Source organism: Bubalus bubalis, chromosome 4 (genome assembly GCF_019923935.1).
Source record: "Bubalus bubalis isolate 160015118507 breed Murrah chromosome 4, NDDB_SH_1, whole genome shotgun sequence".
In the NCBI taxonomy this organism is placed as follows: domain Eukaryota; kingdom Metazoa; phylum Chordata; class Mammalia; order Artiodactyla; family Bovidae; genus Bubalus; species Bubalus bubalis.
The window spans coordinates 121732157-121748703 of NC_059160.1; the positions used below are offsets into that span (position 1 = coordinate 121732157).

The 16547-nt window shown below is 48.6% G+C and overlaps 1 protein-coding gene across 2 annotated transcripts in view; it reads left to right on the top strand.

Moving 5' to 3' along the window:
• Positions 1–4384: 4384 nt before the first annotated feature.
• Positions 4385–16547, top strand: part of GALNT2 (polypeptide N-acetylgalactosaminyltransferase 2) — a 160986-nt gene continuing 148823 nt past the window's right edge. For both annotated transcript variants that reach the window (XM_025284486.2, XM_025284487.2), the window contains exon 1: positions 4385–4599. In XM_025284486.2, coding sequence (XP_025140271.1) covers positions 4474–4599 — 126 coding nt within the window. In that variant the 5' untranslated portion in view covers positions 4385–4473. The remainder of the gene's footprint in view (positions 4600–16547) is intronic.

The window sequence follows — 16547 nt, forward strand, 5'->3', positions numbered from 1 at the left end:
CAAATAGATGGGGAAACAGTGACAAGACTTTATTTTCTTGGGCTCCAAAATCACTGCAGATGGTGAATGCAGCCATGAAATTAAAAGACACTTTCTCCTTGGAGGAAAACCTATGACCAACCTAGACAGCATATTAAAATGCAGAGACATTACTTTGCTGACAAAGGTCTTTCTAGTCAAAGCTATGGTTTTTCCAGTAGTCATGTATGGATGTGAGAGTTGGACCATAAAGAAAGCTGATCACCAAAGAATTGATGCTTTTGAACTATGGTGTTGGAGAAGACTCTTGAGAGTCCCTTGGTGATCCAACCAGTTCATCCTAAAGGAGATCAGTCCTGGGCGTTCATTGGAAGGCCTGATGTTGAAGCTGAAACTCCAATACTTTGGCCACCTGATGCAAAGAACTGACTCATTGGAAAAGACCCAATGCTGGGAAAGATTGAAGGCAGGAGGAGAAGGGGGCCACAGAGGATGAGATGGTAGGATGGCATTACTGACTCAATGGACATGAGCTTGAGTAAACTCCAGGAGTTGGTGATGGACAGGGAAGCCTGGTGTGCTGCAGTCCATGGGGTTGCAAAGAGTTGGACACAACTGAGTGAACTGAACTGACCATGTTGTAACTTATGTCAAAATTTCCTTTCTTTTAAAAGTCAAATAATATTCCACTGTATGTCACATTTCATTCATACATTCGTTGATGGAGACCGGGTTGCTTCCATGTTCTGGCTATTGTGAATAATAGTGCCATGAACACAGGAGCACTGTACAAGTCCTTGCTCTCCCTTCTTTTAGGTATGTACCCAGAAGTGGAATTGCTGAATTATATGGTAATTCTAGGTTTAATTTTTTTAAGGAATAGGAGTCCCAATTTGTCACATCCTTTTCAATGTTTGTTATGTTTTGGGATTTTTGTTGTTGTTAAAAAGAATAGCCATACTAATGGATGTGAAGTGATGTCTCATTCTGGAGTTTGTTTTGTTTTTTGCATAATTGGTGTTGGAGGTAGATTCCAATTTGCCCTCATGGATTTTAGTTGTTGTCACAGGGTCTATTTCATCTTTGCAGTTTCTTTGTCTTTAGACTTCCCCACATCACATCCAGCCTTTCTTCTGACTTCATATCTACAAACTCTAGTGCCTTCAGACCCGCTGCCATGCATAATGGAGTTGAAGCTTTAGCCATAAAAAGAGCTGGACACGACTGAGAAACTAACACTGAATTCTCTCTTGTTTGGGGGAAGCTCATTCTCCAAGAAAGGCATACTTTTTGTCCTCAGTTCTCATCTCTTTGCCTGTAGCCTGGATGCTTGAAAGCTGGACACAGAAATCCTCGGCTGGTACTGTCTTTCCTTGAGTGTCTTGTAAATACTCTTCTACTGTTGCCTTGCCTAAATATTTATTTCTATAAGTAACTTGATCTTTTTGCCTTTAAAATCTAATAGTTTTAATAAAGTATGTTTTGGAGTTGATTATTCCACTCAGTTCTCCAAGGTATATTGTTGTTTAGTTTCATGTCTGACTCTTTTGTGATCCCATGGACCGTAGCCCGCCAAGCTCCTCTGTCCATGGGATTTCCCAGGCAAGAATACTGGAGTGGGTTGCCATTTCCTTCTCCAGGGGATCTTCCTGACTCAGGGATTAAACCTGTGTTTGCTGCACTGCAGATGGATTCTTTACTGCTAAGCCACCAGGAAGCCCCTTCCACGGTATATGGAAGTTGATATAAATTTTTTTCTCTTATTTCTGGATTGTTTTCTGGGATTATAGTTTTCCCCCAAGTTTTATTGAGATATGATTAACACCTAGCATTGTGCACAGAATAATGGTTTGACTAACATATATTCTATGAGTCCTACAATGTTTGGTTAATATCCATCATCTCATTTAGATACAAAAAAAAAGGAAAGAAAGAAAAAGTGTTTTTTCCCTTGTGATGAGAACTCTTAGGAGGTACTCTTAACAATCTTTAAAAATACCTCATAGTAGTGGTAATGATAGTCAGCATGCTATAGATTACATCTGAAATGATTGTGTTAATATTAATTCTGCTTCACTGTTTGGTGTTTCAACTTTAGAGGCTCCAGTGATATGTATTTTGGTTCTTCTTTCCTGACTTTCATCTTAACAACTTATCTCTGAAAGCTTTTTTACTTCTTTATTTATCTTATTCTCAGTTTCTTGATGATTTTCTTGCCATTATTCACTGTTCTTTTACATAATTGTATTTGATATATTCTCTCTTGTGTGTTTTACAATTACTTGTTTCTGGGATAGTTTTGTCTTTATTTTTAATTTCTTTCCTGAATCTGATCAACTTCTACTGTAATTCATCCTAATTTTTATATAATATATTCTTAGGTTTTGAATTTCTGATTCTAGTGGTATGTAAATGTGTGTGTGTGTGTGTGTGTCTCTGTGTATCCAAACATACAAAACTTTGTTCAGCTTGAGAATTTGACATACGGTGTTACAATTTTTCTCTGCTTTGTGGTTTTATTGATGGAGGATTTTCATCAGCTGAAATGTTATGATTCATCTTATAAGAAATATATTTTCTTCTTTGCAGTAGCTTTTTATGCAGTTATTTTGATGTTTTAGTGTTACCAGGCATCCTGATTCAGGGTTCATGGTTCTAGAATGCCCTCTTCTCTAGACTGTTGTTGTTTAGTCGCTAAGTCATGCCCGATTCTTCGGCAACTCCATGGACTGGCTCCTCTGTCCACGGGATTCCCCAGGCAAGAATACTGGAGTGGGTTGCCAGTGCCTTCTCCAGGGGATCTTCCCGACCCAGGGATAGAACCTGTGTCTCTTGCATTGGCAGGAGGTTTCTTTACCACTGAGTCACTTGGGAAGCCTCTTTCCTCTGCATACTGAAGTGCAGTTTTTAATAATAACCACTCTGAGGGAGGGATTAGTTGTCATTTATTTCTGTGGGATCCTTAATTTTCCTTTTTCAGATCCTTTTTTTCCTTCACTACCAGATCTCCAAAGGGCACTGCCATTTCTCTATTTATCTGACACTTCCCAAAACCAAGGCTTCCTCAAGCCTGCCACATCCTGTCCCATTCTCTTTCAGACCTCTTCCCTTGTCCAGTCAAGTACCCAACCTGTGTTCAGTGTTTAGTTCTTGGGGTTGGGCTTGCTCTTCATAGGATTTAAGCTTGGGTTACACTTAAATCCTTGGCAACAGTGGAGGGAGCTCTGTTGGAATTTTATGTCTTTTCTTTATTCTTTTCTTTATTACTTCTTTATTTAAGAAGTACTTTGAAGGTCAGTTCATGGCATTCACTGTCATAGTAGAGCTGAAGGCTTGTTTGTGTTTGTGTTTTATTGAGGATATGGGTAGAGAATCAGATGCAGACAGCTGCCTTTATCCTCTGAACTGGGCAGCTCCTGGAATCCCTTTTCAAATATTAAGCGCTAAGTAACATTCTTTCTTTCCTAGGAACACTGGAAACTTTGGTGTTACAAGGGCATTGTCAAGGTTACTCAGATTCTGTTACAAGACAGATCTGTCTTCTTGCATCTTTAAAGCTGTTACGTGTGCTGCCTCTTCTTTCTTCTAATACCGAAACAACCCTAAAGAAACGATTTTAAAAATACGTGTTGCCTTCCTTTTTCCTCATTTCGTGTTTACTTAAAAACGAAGAAGAAAACCCTGCTATTAAGCGCTCTGTTCATCCCCAGAAACATATTCCCTTGAAAAAACACCTCTCGGTTTCTGCCGCTAGGCCCCCACCTCTGCGTAAAGAAATAAATAAAATAGGCACCTGGGGATTAGGGGTGTTTTTGCTGCAAGATTGGTAAAAAAAAAACAACAAAACAAAACAAAAAAAACAACAAAACAAAAAAAAACCAAAACTGCAGTGAGCAGCAGCCAAGTCGGGTCCTGGAGAGGGGATTTGCAACAAAAAACTCAGGTCGGTTGGCCAATAAGAGGGAGCCTGCCAGGGGTCTGGGGTGGTCCCAAAGACTGAGGACCGAGGAGGCTGTGCTTTCGGCCAGGCAGCGCGAGGAAGCGGTGACCCGCTGTCCCCGGTGTGGGAGCCTGTGTGTGTGCGCACGTGTGCGCGCCTTCTCCCGGGCCCCGGCGACCACCTGTCACTCACAGGGGTGGCCGGGCGGCGGCCGGCGGAGGCACTCCCCGTGGGGCACCGGAGCCGCCACTGTGGAGACGCGGTAATCCCCTCCTCCGCCCCCGTCGGGCCCCCGCAGCCGCCGCCGATTGGTCGCCCTTTGCTCCCTGACCCCCTGGCCGCCTCCGCGGCTGCCGCTTCCTGCTCGGGCGCCGCGCGGCGCTCCCGGCCGGGGCGGAGCTCGGGCGCTGGGCGCGCGCCGCCCCCGCCGCCAGCCGCGCCGGAGGAGGAGCCGCCGCGCCCTTCCCCTTCCTCGGCTCCTCCCCGGCCCGCGCCCGCCGCGGCCCTAGGCAGACTCGCGAGCAGCGGCCGCGGCCGGCGGCCGAGTCGGGAGGATGCGGCGGCGCTCGCGGATGCTGCTCTGTTTCGCCTTCCTGTGGGTGCTGGGCATCGCCTACTACATGTACTCGGGGGGCGGCTCCGCACTGGCCGCGGGCGCGGGCGGCGGCGCCGGCAGGAAGGTGAGTGGGGTGCCTGCCCGCGGCCCGGCCCCCGGAACCCCCGGCGCCCATGCGCCCGGGCCCCGCCGCCGAGGCCCCTCGCTCGGACGCACCGCTGGGGACCGAGGGGTTTCCTGGTCCCTCCTGCCCTTCTCCGCCCGGATCTCGGCTCTGGCCATCCGCCCCCGCCTTGGGCCTCGCGACCGAGTCCCTCGGGCTGGGGGCGCCGCCGGCCCCTCGGTGCTCTCCGGGCTCGGGAGGGGGCGACCCCGCACAGCTCCAGGGGCTGGGGTCGCTGACGCCTCTAGTCGCCCCCTGTCCCCGCTCTCTGCTCCTCTTAATTTGAGTGTCGTCCAGCCGCCGGGAGCCCAGTCCCCTGCGGTGAGAAGTTTGGGGGTTAGAGTATTGGGAAGCACAAAAGGGGGTGGGGGGAAGGGAGAGAGGCGGCTGCCTTTCCAACGTGTCACGTACCTTGGGAGAGAGGAGTCCAAGTTTCTTTTCAGCCCTTTGAAACCAGCCACTGCAGCCCCCCTACCTCCCCCTCTTCGCCACGCCGCGGGGAGGGGGCAGTTCTGGGTCTCGGCCCTCTTCCCCTGGGGGCGGGGGCGCAGCCAGCCCCGCGCCCGACGGAACAGACCGCCCTGGCGGTGCAGGCGGAGGGCCCCCGCGCCCGGGTGAGGCCGGCCGCCCACACCCCCGACGGTCCCCTCCCTGCCCCGGTGCTCGCCTTGACCGGCTCGGCCGGCCCTTTAGCGCGGCCCCCGGCGCCCGCATTTCCCAGCCCCTCGCTCCTGTTCAGTGGGGGTGGTCCTTCTGCTGAGTGTGTTCTAGATGGGTTCCAAGGGCCGAGGGGTTGGGCCGTGGGGACCGCGTGAGCCGTTCTGCACAGCCAGCCGCTCTAGGAAGGAAATGGACCGCCTAGGGCGCCTGGCCTTGCGATCCTGTTGGGAGAGCGGGGCTCTGGGCGGTGCGCATGCCGCCAGCGGGGTTTGTCGTGTTTGGCAACTACCAGGCTTTGAAAGTGACCCCACACCGTGTAACCCCTATAGTGTGACGTTTAGTGTCAGCGCAAATCCAGGAAATTCTGAGTTAATGAAGGTGGACCATGGGTTGAACTGGAACCAGAGAATGGTATCCGGGAACAAGCAAGACGCGAGTAACTGGATGAAGAGACTGTAGCCCTAAAGTTAGACCGTAAATGTCAACGCTGAGGCCTGGCTACTTCAGAGGTTTCCTTCTGTCCGTCCTTTCCTTCATTCTCAGCTGAAGGTATTAGATGGAAACAGGTGTTTTATTTGATTCATGGTAAATGTCTTAGGCTATATCTAGAGGGGCAAAAAGGAAAAGTCTTCTCAGAATTGGCCTAGCTTGTTTCTGAGCTGACAGGTTCTCTTAGCCCTATCTTTTCCCTATTTTAATCCAAGGAACAGTTATTTAGGTACATGGAGTTTGTTTATCCTTGAATGGGAAAGAGCGGTGCACCCTTGAAAACTGTGGTCATATTAAACTGGAATTATTTCAAAAGCTTTGCTTCCCAGCAAACGGTGCTTTCGCAGGTCCATGTAGCCTGGTGTGCTGGTGAGACCTGGCAAAGCGTCCTGCCTTTCATGTGAGAGAAAACCAAATCCACAAGCCGCGCTTTGTGATCCCTTTTCCTTCCTTGGTCTGCAGCTTTCATTAGCACATGCGATTGGAAACAGCAACAGGGTGGCATTAGCATCTGGAGAGCTTGACTTCTCCCTGGTGGGCTTCAGCTGGTGGATGGTTTTTGAAGGGTCTTCCAGTTGATCCTTAAAAAAAAAAAAAGTAATAGTCCTAGAACTCCTTGTGGCCAGGTGGCAGTAGGAAGCTTCGGAGACCACATAGAAAAAAATGTGGGAAATGAACAATTGTACATGGATTGATGATTTTGGGATTCTATTCTTTTTGTCAATGAACCATAAAATTTAATCCTGGCCCTTAGAATGGTTTGGCAGTTCGTCAGTTGAAGAAGAGTTGTGTACATGGAATAGTTTTTGAAGTTGGAGAAGACTTGTTAACATGGCTTGGACCTGTATATTAAAGAGAACACCCTAAGACCATTTCTGGAGGAGTCAATAGAACCTGTGTCCTGAATTTCTTAGTCTAGAATCTAAAACTGCACGGTCTTTTCTCCCTCCTGAGTTGTTTCCATGGATTCAGAGACTAGAAAGTCTCTTCAAATTTAGTTCATCCTCGCGATAAAAGGAAATGTATAGATTTTCTGGCTTGTAAAGTATGGGCATAAAAATGCTAAGGTAGTATGCGTATATAGGCAGAACTTAAATACTAGCTATAGTTTTTTAGGTGTAAGTGGACTTATATTTCTTCTCTCATTTTGTACCATTCAAGTCAAGGCTCTAATTAGTCAATTTCTCTTCACCTTGACATTTTCCACAGGGTACCAGGCTTCAGTATTAGCCTTTGGGGGATTGTTTGTCTGATGGGAGCCTGACTAGAGTTTCTGCTGCTTTAGCACCCAGCCCAGGCTTGTCACTGTGTGCCCTGCCTGTTGAATAACTCCTTTGAGGATGGTTATTCTCCATCTGGTGAAACCCAGAGAACCCACTCACCTCACAATGCAGGTTTAATCAACTTAGTAGAAGCAGAGACTGCCCTAATCAGGACTCAATGCTGAAGTTCAGGTTGTATGGTCAATACAACCTGACCATATGCACAAACCTGACCTTTGTGCAGAATATTGCTTGAAATTATATTTTATTTACTTTTGCATAGAGCCTTCCCTCCCCCCCATGTTTCTCTCTTTCCCCCAAATTGATGATTTGCACTTCAAGGATGCCTTGCCTTTGAGCATATTAAATACTTTAAAATTTTAATCATGTTAAGCCTCCCCTGGGCCTTGGTATCTTGGCATGAAGGAGCTGCAGAGAAAGGAAGGGATTTCTGTTGGAATGAATGTGCCTCTGGGTGAAGTGTGTCTCTTTTGGTTGGCGAGGGAAGGGTTTTCTAGTATGTGAAGAATGGTCTCTCCTGAGAGAGAGAGTGTGTAGCCCAGGACCCATTGTCTGTGCTCCCACACCCTTGGGAGGCAGGGAAGGCATTCTTGTGGGGCCTGACCAGGGCCTGTCCTTCTGGTCGCTTCCCCTTGCCTTTCCTCCGTGAGCGGGTGCTGCAGTCCCTGCCCTGAGGTCACAGCTGGGCGCCTTTGGGTCAGGTATGGAGAGGGTTTCTAGGAGAGGGGTTGACCTCTTCTTAAGAGTATAGAGGGGCCTCACTTGGCTGGAGTGGGTACGTTTGTAGGGGATATGAGAATGTACAATTGAAAGAGTTTGGGACTAAATCGTAAAGGGCCTTGAATGCCAAGCTGAGCTGACTTGTTGGTTCATAGTTTGATTGTTCATAGGGAACCACTGGTGTTTTTTGAGCTGGGCGGTAGACATTTAAGGAGAATGGCATGGATCCATTTGTTGGTACTAATACTAGACTAGCTTTCTACCTCTTTCTGCTTAGTGATCTTTACTAATTTACCAAACCTCTCTGACCCTCAGTTTCCTCATCTTTAGAATAGGGATAGTTCTTATAGCTAAAGACTAGAGGCCCTTAGTAGGTGTTGGTAAATAGTAGGTGCTGAGTAGATGGTGTCTAGGGTTGGTGTGGGGAGGGAAAAAGTCTAGAATCTTCTTGAAAATATATTGAACTTTCATCTTCTTGTTCTTTAGAGGTTTTTATTTATTTATTTTTTTCAGTCCTTCATCCATTCCTCCCAGGTTGATTTGGTTGGTTCATTTGGGCCGATACCATGACCCTGAATGACATCAAAGACTACTTTTTTGAGAAGTGGTCTGGGCACCATGCCAGCTCTCTTTCTCCAGCTGTGGTGTCAGAGTGGGGCTCCTGTCTGTGGGAAGCCACCAGGAGAGTGGGTGCAGGACATATCTTTCTTTGGTGGTTGTTTAAACCAGTGGAGTGCCGCTGACTGTGTCCCTAAGTGGGGTTCCTGTGGTGAGGAGGCCGGGCCCCCCCACAACCAGGCTCTAGGTGCCCCTTTCACCCTCCGCCTGCAGGCTTGCTCCTCCTGGCAGGAGGGAAGGTGGCTGTCATCACCCACATGTGGGAGGTGAGGCGGAACACAGTGGCTGCCGCGTGCTTTCATGGACATCAGATCTGTGAGCATGTCCATGAGGGGTTGAGAAGGAGACCCAGGCCACACCCTGCCAGCTAGTCAGCTAAATTCCACTTGAAAGGAGGGTTTGGAGTTGAGATCGAGCATGCAGGAGTTGGGGAAAGCCCCTGTACAGCCAGAGAATCTGACAAATGGTAAATCTGACAAAGTTTCTCTAGGGAAACTTTTTTCTAAAGAAAATGTAAGTGTCACTCCTCTGGAGCGCCTTGGGGCTCACACATGATGGGAGCAGGCTGTGACCGATGGCGAGAGCTGAGGGGCTCTTTCCCCAGCCCCCTGGTGAGAGTAAGAGAGCCCACCGTCCCCATGGAGCAGGCTGGCTTGCCTGGGCTCCATCCGGCCCCCAGGGTGGGCTCGGGGCGCCTGGGGAGCTGTTAGTGTTGTGTGGAGGCTTCAGGCTCCTTTTGAGTCTCCCATTCCAACTTCTGATGAGAGGTGGGTCTCCTGTTTGGATCAGGGGAAGGGGTATTTGAGAAGAGGTCAGAAGGAAATGCCAGTCCACTCCAGCGTTCTTGCCTGGTGAATCCCAGGGGCGGCGGAGCCTGGTGGGCTGCCATCTATGGGGCCACACAGAGTCAGACACGACTGAAGTGGCTTAGCAGCAGCAGCAGCAGCAGAAAAACAATTGGGGTGGGGCAAGGGGAGACGTATATATAATTATGTATATGAAACTATATACTGTTTATAATTACGTGATTTTATATACACACACACACACGTTCACACTCAAAATTTATTGTTGCTACCATTCATGTTTCTGACATCTCTAGGGATTGAGAAGTCACTTTGGAAAGATGCTGATTTCAAGACAGGTAGTGCCCTGCTGCCTAAACCTCTAGCAAATCCAGTGGCATTTGGCTTAGTGGAGGGAGGTGGTAGGCTGCCTGGGGCAGAGACCAGGCACACACAGGAGCTGACTGCCAGGTTCTGGCCAAGATCCTGAGGAGAAGGCAAGGTGTTCTGGGAGAAATCTGTGAAGTCTCCTAGTGACCCAGCAGAAATCATGGGGTGAGAAAACAGCCCAAACTGGCCAGGCTCATGCCCCCTGTTTGTTCTTCCTCTTTTCTCCCCATGACCCCTGTCCTATGAGCCAGAAGGATGTCGAGGTGGAAGCACACCCATGGCCATGTCACATAGCTCATGATGGTGGGAGCCTTCCATATGGATGTTAAATGAGCGCCCCTCTCTGGAGCCCCTCTGCCCCCACCTGCCCTGCTCTTCCCTCGAGACCCCTGCTCCCTGATCCACCCCCACTGCAGGGCCTCCTGGACCCGGCCTCTGTGCCCTTGCCATGGTTGTCCTTAGATACGCTGAGCATGGCTCCTGGAGAGACACTGCTTCAATCAGAGCAAGTGTTGGCCCGGCCTTACTGCCCTGACCTGAAGGGTGGCCTCCCCTTGAGGAAGCCTTTGATTCCAGGTTGCTGCTGGGGATGCCTGTCCCACCACTGTGGCCTTGTATCCTTGCCACCACGCTGCCTTATGGTGTGGTTCCTTTGGGAGTACCTCCCAACACCTCCGCTGACGCCGCCTGGGTGAGACCTGGCACAGACGGGGAGCCCTCCTCCATGGGGAGAGTTATGTTGAGCGTGTTGGTGCCAGCCTCCTACAGACACTCCTGCACTCCAAGTAGAGTTGACCTTGTTTTCCTAACTGTGTGAGGATGCTCTGACCTTGGCCACGCACTTGACCTGAAGGATGAACCCCCAGTATGGAGGTTCTAGTAAAACTTGTCCAGTTGATCTGTCCAGTCAGAAAGGAGAGCCTCTCCCACAGGCGTAAAGAACCAACAAGTCGTTCCCTGAGGAGCACTGCCCTCTCCACCTCCCGAGCCCAGGCTCCTGCTTGCATCTGCCTCCTACAGGGCAAACTGAGGCACTGGGTGTTTCTGCATTTAGTCATGACCAGTATTATAGGCCCAGGAAGCAAGTGTCATTTTGAACAGATTGGGTTTCTTAGCATGCCGGGACAAAGATGGCAATGATTCACTGTGGCTGGATTTGAAAAAAACAAAACCGTTGCATGGAATCTCACTCCTGGCCTTACATTCCAATAGCTTTTCTCGGCTCTGGGAGTCCTGCGCCCCTGCCCCCACTCTTACAGGGGCTACCCGGTCACTTGTGACTCAGCCTGCCCTTGGTCTGCCCACCTGGCCTCCCAGCGCCTCCCACTGACTACCTGGTCCTGCTTAGTGACTCTCTGGGAGGAGGAATGGCCTGGGCACCAGGGAGAGAGTTGCTGAATTTCCAGAGCCCAAACCAGGACCAGCGTTTTGGCAGGGATGGGGACGCTTGGGGGCAGTGGTCACTCTAACGCAGGGCCCCTCAGCCTTGACACAGTCGGCATTTTGAACCAGATAACGTTTGTTGGGGGCAGGGGCTGGCCTGTGCACTGTTGAAATTTAGCAGCTTCTGCTGGATGCTAGTGGTACCACCCTTCTCAGCTGTGACCATGTCGACAGACCTTACCCGGCATCCCAGGGGACAGGTTCGCCCTCACTTAAGAACTGTGGTCAGCATGAACTTGATTTTTTTTTCTCCCTGCGGGGTGGGGCCCTTGCTTTCCAGGCTTCCTTCCATGCGCTGCCCGTGCCCAGATCCTCTGATGGTGGGAAGTCCCTGGAAGGTGCTCTAGAGAGGATGCACCTACAGCAGTACTCCACAGGGCCATTCCGTTTAGCTCCTTTCTCCATCCTTACCATTTGCTGTGTGAAACGCTTCCCGTGTTCTTGTCCTCAGGCCTCCGTCTGTCCTGAAGTCTCTGCTGCTGTTGGCAGGAGCAGACATGAAAACAGCCTGTGGGCCCTTCCATCGATTCTTCTGATGAGTATTGCTTGAGACTTGCTGTGTGCCAGGCACTCCTCGGTGTTTGGGCTATAGCAGTGAATAGAACCAGAGAAGGCAATGGCACCCCACTCCAGTATTCTTGCCTAGAAAATCCCATGGATGGAGGAGCCTGGAATGCTGCAGTCCATGGAGTCTCTGAGGGTCGGACACGACTGAGCGACTTCACTTTCACTTTTCACTTTCATGCATTGGAGAAGGAAATGGCAAGCCACTCCAGTGTTCTTGCCTGGAGAATCCCAGGGACGGGGGAGCCTGGTGGGCTGCCGTCTATGGAGTCACACAGAGTCGGACATGACTGAAGTGACTTAGCAGCAGCAGTGAATAGAACAGAGACGACATTTCAACCCCTGGGAAACTTTGACCTTGGGGGCAGTGGGACCAAACACGGTGATAGGTAGTGAAAAGCCATAGTGTGAGAAGGGGCCGAGTGCAGAGGAGAGAGGGGCGCCCCCGAGGGGTCAGGAGTCAGGGAGGGCCAGTTACAGTAAACAGAGGGGCTGGTGCCTGTGAGGTGCAGGTTGAGCAGGTTTAAGCCAAGACCCAGAGCAGGAGCAACTCCAGCTTCAGAGTGTCTGACCTGTTGGGTGCGCTCTCTATGCCTTGATTTCCTTTGCTAAATATTGAGCCTGTTTTCTTTCTGGGAATCTGTGGCCTCTGGTCTGTCAGTGGTGGAGTTTCCTCTATCCTGTGGCAAGGTCAGGTCTTTCGTTCTTTTTTAAAAAATTTATTTATTTTTATTGAAGGATAATTGCATTACAGTATTGCATTGGTTCTACCGAACAGCAACATGAATCAACCTTAGGTTTGTTTACCCGTGTCCCCTCCTGCTTGAACGTCCCTCCACCTCTCTCCCCATCACACCCCTCTAGGTTTTTAGGGAGCTGGTTTGAGTTTTCCTGAGTCATTCAGCAAATTCCCATTGGCTGTCTATTTTACATATGGTAATGTATGGTTTGAGGTTACTCTCTCCATACCTCCCACCCTCTCCTTCTTCGCCCCCAGCTGTGCCCACAAGTCTGTTCTCAATGTCTATGTCTCCATTGCTGCTCTGCAAATATCAGTACCATCTTCCTAGGTTCCATGTATATGTGTTGGTATTTGATAATTGTTTTTCTCTTTCTCAGGCCTTTCATTCTTGTTCCTCAAGGAGTCCTGGGTGAGGAGTGTTCTTCTCCTGGTTAACACAGAATGCACACTCCCAGTTCACCCTCTCTCGCCTTCGGCTGGGGACCACGCTAGGTGCTGCAGGTTAATTTGTTGCTTGACTTTGTGGCCTGTGCTCATGCCACAGCCTTCGTGGTGTGATTTCTGAGCTCGTCTCTGCAGGGCTGGCTGAACTGGGTGAACATCTCCGTCCACTGTCAGACTCACCACTCAATTAGTGGCTCCTTTGTAGAGTGCTCTCCACACACATCACCATTTAATGAGAAGTCCTGCTGGGCCCTGTGCACCTGCTCCTGTACGGAGTTTCCACTGGGATATAGTCTCTGTGAGTTGCTGTGGGTGGGGAGGCTTGTGGTTTTCTCATCTGCAGGAAATAGGAGGTTAGGGGCCTGCCTGTCCCCGGGTTTTGGAGAGGTTGTTCTTGGCAATGGGGTTGTGTTGAAGCACTGTGATCTGTGATATTTGTAGAGAATAAAGTGGACATGTGATTTCATTGCCTGCAGCTCCTTTAGGGAGTTCTCAAGCAAGAGCATCAGCCGCTTTTCATAGTAGTTATTGGCATTCATGAGGGGTCTTGAATGCCTTGTTGGGGTGTGGTGTGTGCTATGCTGCCAACGTGTTTCTGGATAAGAAACCAGAACGTGGACATGGCTGCAGAGGAAAGGTCATTTTAAAGACTTCTGACTCAGGAGCCACCATTCAAGGTTTCTTCATCTCTGCATCAGGGGCTCGTCCAGAAAGGAAGCGTGTCTCCTCCTGAAGGGTGCTGCTCCAGAAGGGGGACACACTTGAGACAAGTCACCCTGTGGGAACTTTAGGAGTAGAGGCCTGTGCTTTAGCGACACCCGTAAATGAATGCTGACTCCTGTGTGCGAAGATGTGTGACCATCCTGGATGCTGAGCTGGTTGGCCTGGTGTGGGAGGCCTTGGAGTCATTGCCCTGGTCCTTCCTACCTCAGGGGCTACCCCACTGACCTAGATTGTGAGCTCTTGCTCTGTGACCTTCAAGGCTTGTCCCCTTTCTCCATTCCCTACTCCCACTGTCCCACTCCCATCCCCCTGCACAGTAAGTGATGCACCTGTTTTCCTTCCTATCTCACTTCTGGTGACTACTGATGTGTACCTCTGTCTGGAATATACCATTTTTTGTCAAATCTAAGATGCTCTTATTTGTAAAACCACTATCTTATGTACCACTAGGAAAGAAAAAACAGTTTCCGTTGAACTGTGACATGGTGGTTTCTTATCAGTTAACATTTTTATTTTCTACTTATTTAAAGAGCTCTTTTATACATTGATTTTTCCATTTATCACTCTTGTGCATAGATAAAAAGGAAAATATATGTGAAATACATCTTCCAGTGTCTGCTTTTTGCCTCAGAGATGTTTGTGTCTGTTTATCTGAGACAAGCGTCATCTTCCTCTGTACCTCCAAGCTCTGGTGGATGCAGTGCTTCCTGAGCGCCCTGGGCTCTCACCGTCACCTGGCATCATGTAGAGTTGGCCAACTTTTGACTCTTCTGGGAATTTTATCTAACTTCCCAATTCACCCTCCACTTCTGTCCCACTTGATTTTGTGTCTGGAGATTACATTGCTTTAGTATTGCTTCTGAAATTTTCTTCCAAGGCACTGGCCTGCATCTTGCAGGCTCTGCTGTGGGTGGGTCTTGTGTTGGAGCAAGTGCTGGGCATGATGATGTGTTACGGCCCGGGGATAGAACTATCCCTATTCTAAAGATGAGGAAACTGAGGGTCAGGGAGGTTTGGTATGTTAGTAATGGTCATTAAGCAGAAAGAGGTAGAAAGCTATAGAGGCAGACATAAGATGTTGATCACTGTGAGGTGCACCTCAATCTCATGTCAGACTATGGAAATAAAGGGCATCTAAGAATTCATGATTAGAGCCTTTCTTTCTCTCATGTGTCAGTTACCTTCTTCTATGAGATCCCAGCTCCAGGCCCTGACCTTAATGAGGGGAAATGGTAGCCTCATCAAAATGTGTGCATTTACATCTGTTCACTCCCAGTCCCCAGAATCCTTGTAAACTGAAGGACTTCCTGCTTTTTATTTTTTGAGAGATGCACAGTTGATGAGCACCTTTGAAAGGTTTTGGGCATTTCTGGCTGCGAGGCACCCTGTTGAGTGCTGGGGTCTGTGGACGTGAACATGGTGTTCTGCCACCCTTTAAGAAGTTCACAGTTGCTCACCAAAGTAACTAGAGAAAGACCTAAGAAATAATAATTAGGGGTAAGTTGAATAGGGACTGGATAGTAGATAGAATTTAAGGCATCGTTATTAATTTTATTTAGTGGCAGTAATGGCCTTGTGGTTGTTTTTTGAAAATCCTTACCTTTTCTAGATATAAACTGAAGTATTTATGGACACAGTGACACTACCACTGTTGAAAAATTGTGAGGGAACAAGATTGACTGAGTGTGCCGTTGAATGACTGATGGGCACCTGGGGTTCATAATACTACTTTATTTTTGCCTACTTAGAAAATTTTATTTAAAAAAGTTTAAAATTTTTATAGGTATATATAACTTAAATTAGCAAACCAGCAGAAAACTAGTGTTTTTAAAAAAGGAAAATAAGACTTTGCAATACAGTCAGTGAAAGGTTTCTACTCCCAGTTTCCAGTGTGGGGTGTGTGTGTGTGGGGGGCGGTGAGTTTCCCCTCCACAACCAGTCAGTGCCCAGACACCAGCTGAATGTCCTGCCATTCAGCCCAGTTCTGACACTGTCCACCTGGAAATGCATCAGGTCCTATAGGCAAGGCCGCAGTCCTGCAGACTCCCTACACCCCACACTCCCCTCTTCAGATGCCAATTGCAAGCCCAAATTGTCACCTGTGTTTCTGACCAACATGCTATAAATCAGAGGTTCCCATGAACCCCTTCTTGGGTTCAGTTAATTAGCTAGAGTAGAAAACCCATCTATTTACTAGATTACTGAATTGTTACAAACGGTATTCAAGGATACAAGTTAAGTCAGGTGAAGAGACACATAGCAGCAGCTGTAAGGTCCCAAACAAAGGTGCTTCTCCTTCTGCTCGGGGCCCCGCCTGGCGGCACATGGGCATTTTCCGGCCCCCAGCCTGGAAGCTCGCAGACTCCGTCCTTTTGGGTTTCTGGAGGCTTCACTCCATAGACACTATCGATCAAGTCATTGGCCATTGGTGATTGAGTCAAACTCCAGCCCCCTCCCTCAAGGAAATCACGGGATGGGATTGAAGGTTGCACCCCTCTATTCATGGTTGGTTCCCTTGCAACCAGCCCCCATCTGCAGGCACTTCCAAAGGCCTCCTTAGCCCAGCAGTGGTGGAAAGGAGCTTGCCGTGAGTAACAGGACAGCCATTTCACCTTGTGGATCAGAGGACAAGAGACCAAGCAGAACAAAAGATGTTTCTGTGGCTCTTACTGCTCAGAAAATCCAAGGGTTTGGGGAGCTGTGAGTCAGAAATAAGGCCAAGTACAAAATACATATGAGAAATACATTTTTGTCATCTGAATGACCAAAATATATTTCTCATCAATTACAAAAACATAGTCAAAACATACATGAGCCTCTATATCTTTCTGTAATTTATGAATATCCAGCGATGATTCTTTTTAAAAGGATCCTTCAGAGGTCGCCTAAGATCCTGAATTGTCTACCTGTATCATCAGGAAACTATTCTTATGCTTGGTACCATTTCTTCTCTAAGAATTACCTAAATTCTCTGGAAATTGCTACTTTTTGTGAACCTTTTGATGGTAGAGTAGCAATTTAGGTAGTTTGGGAGATCACTTACTTTTG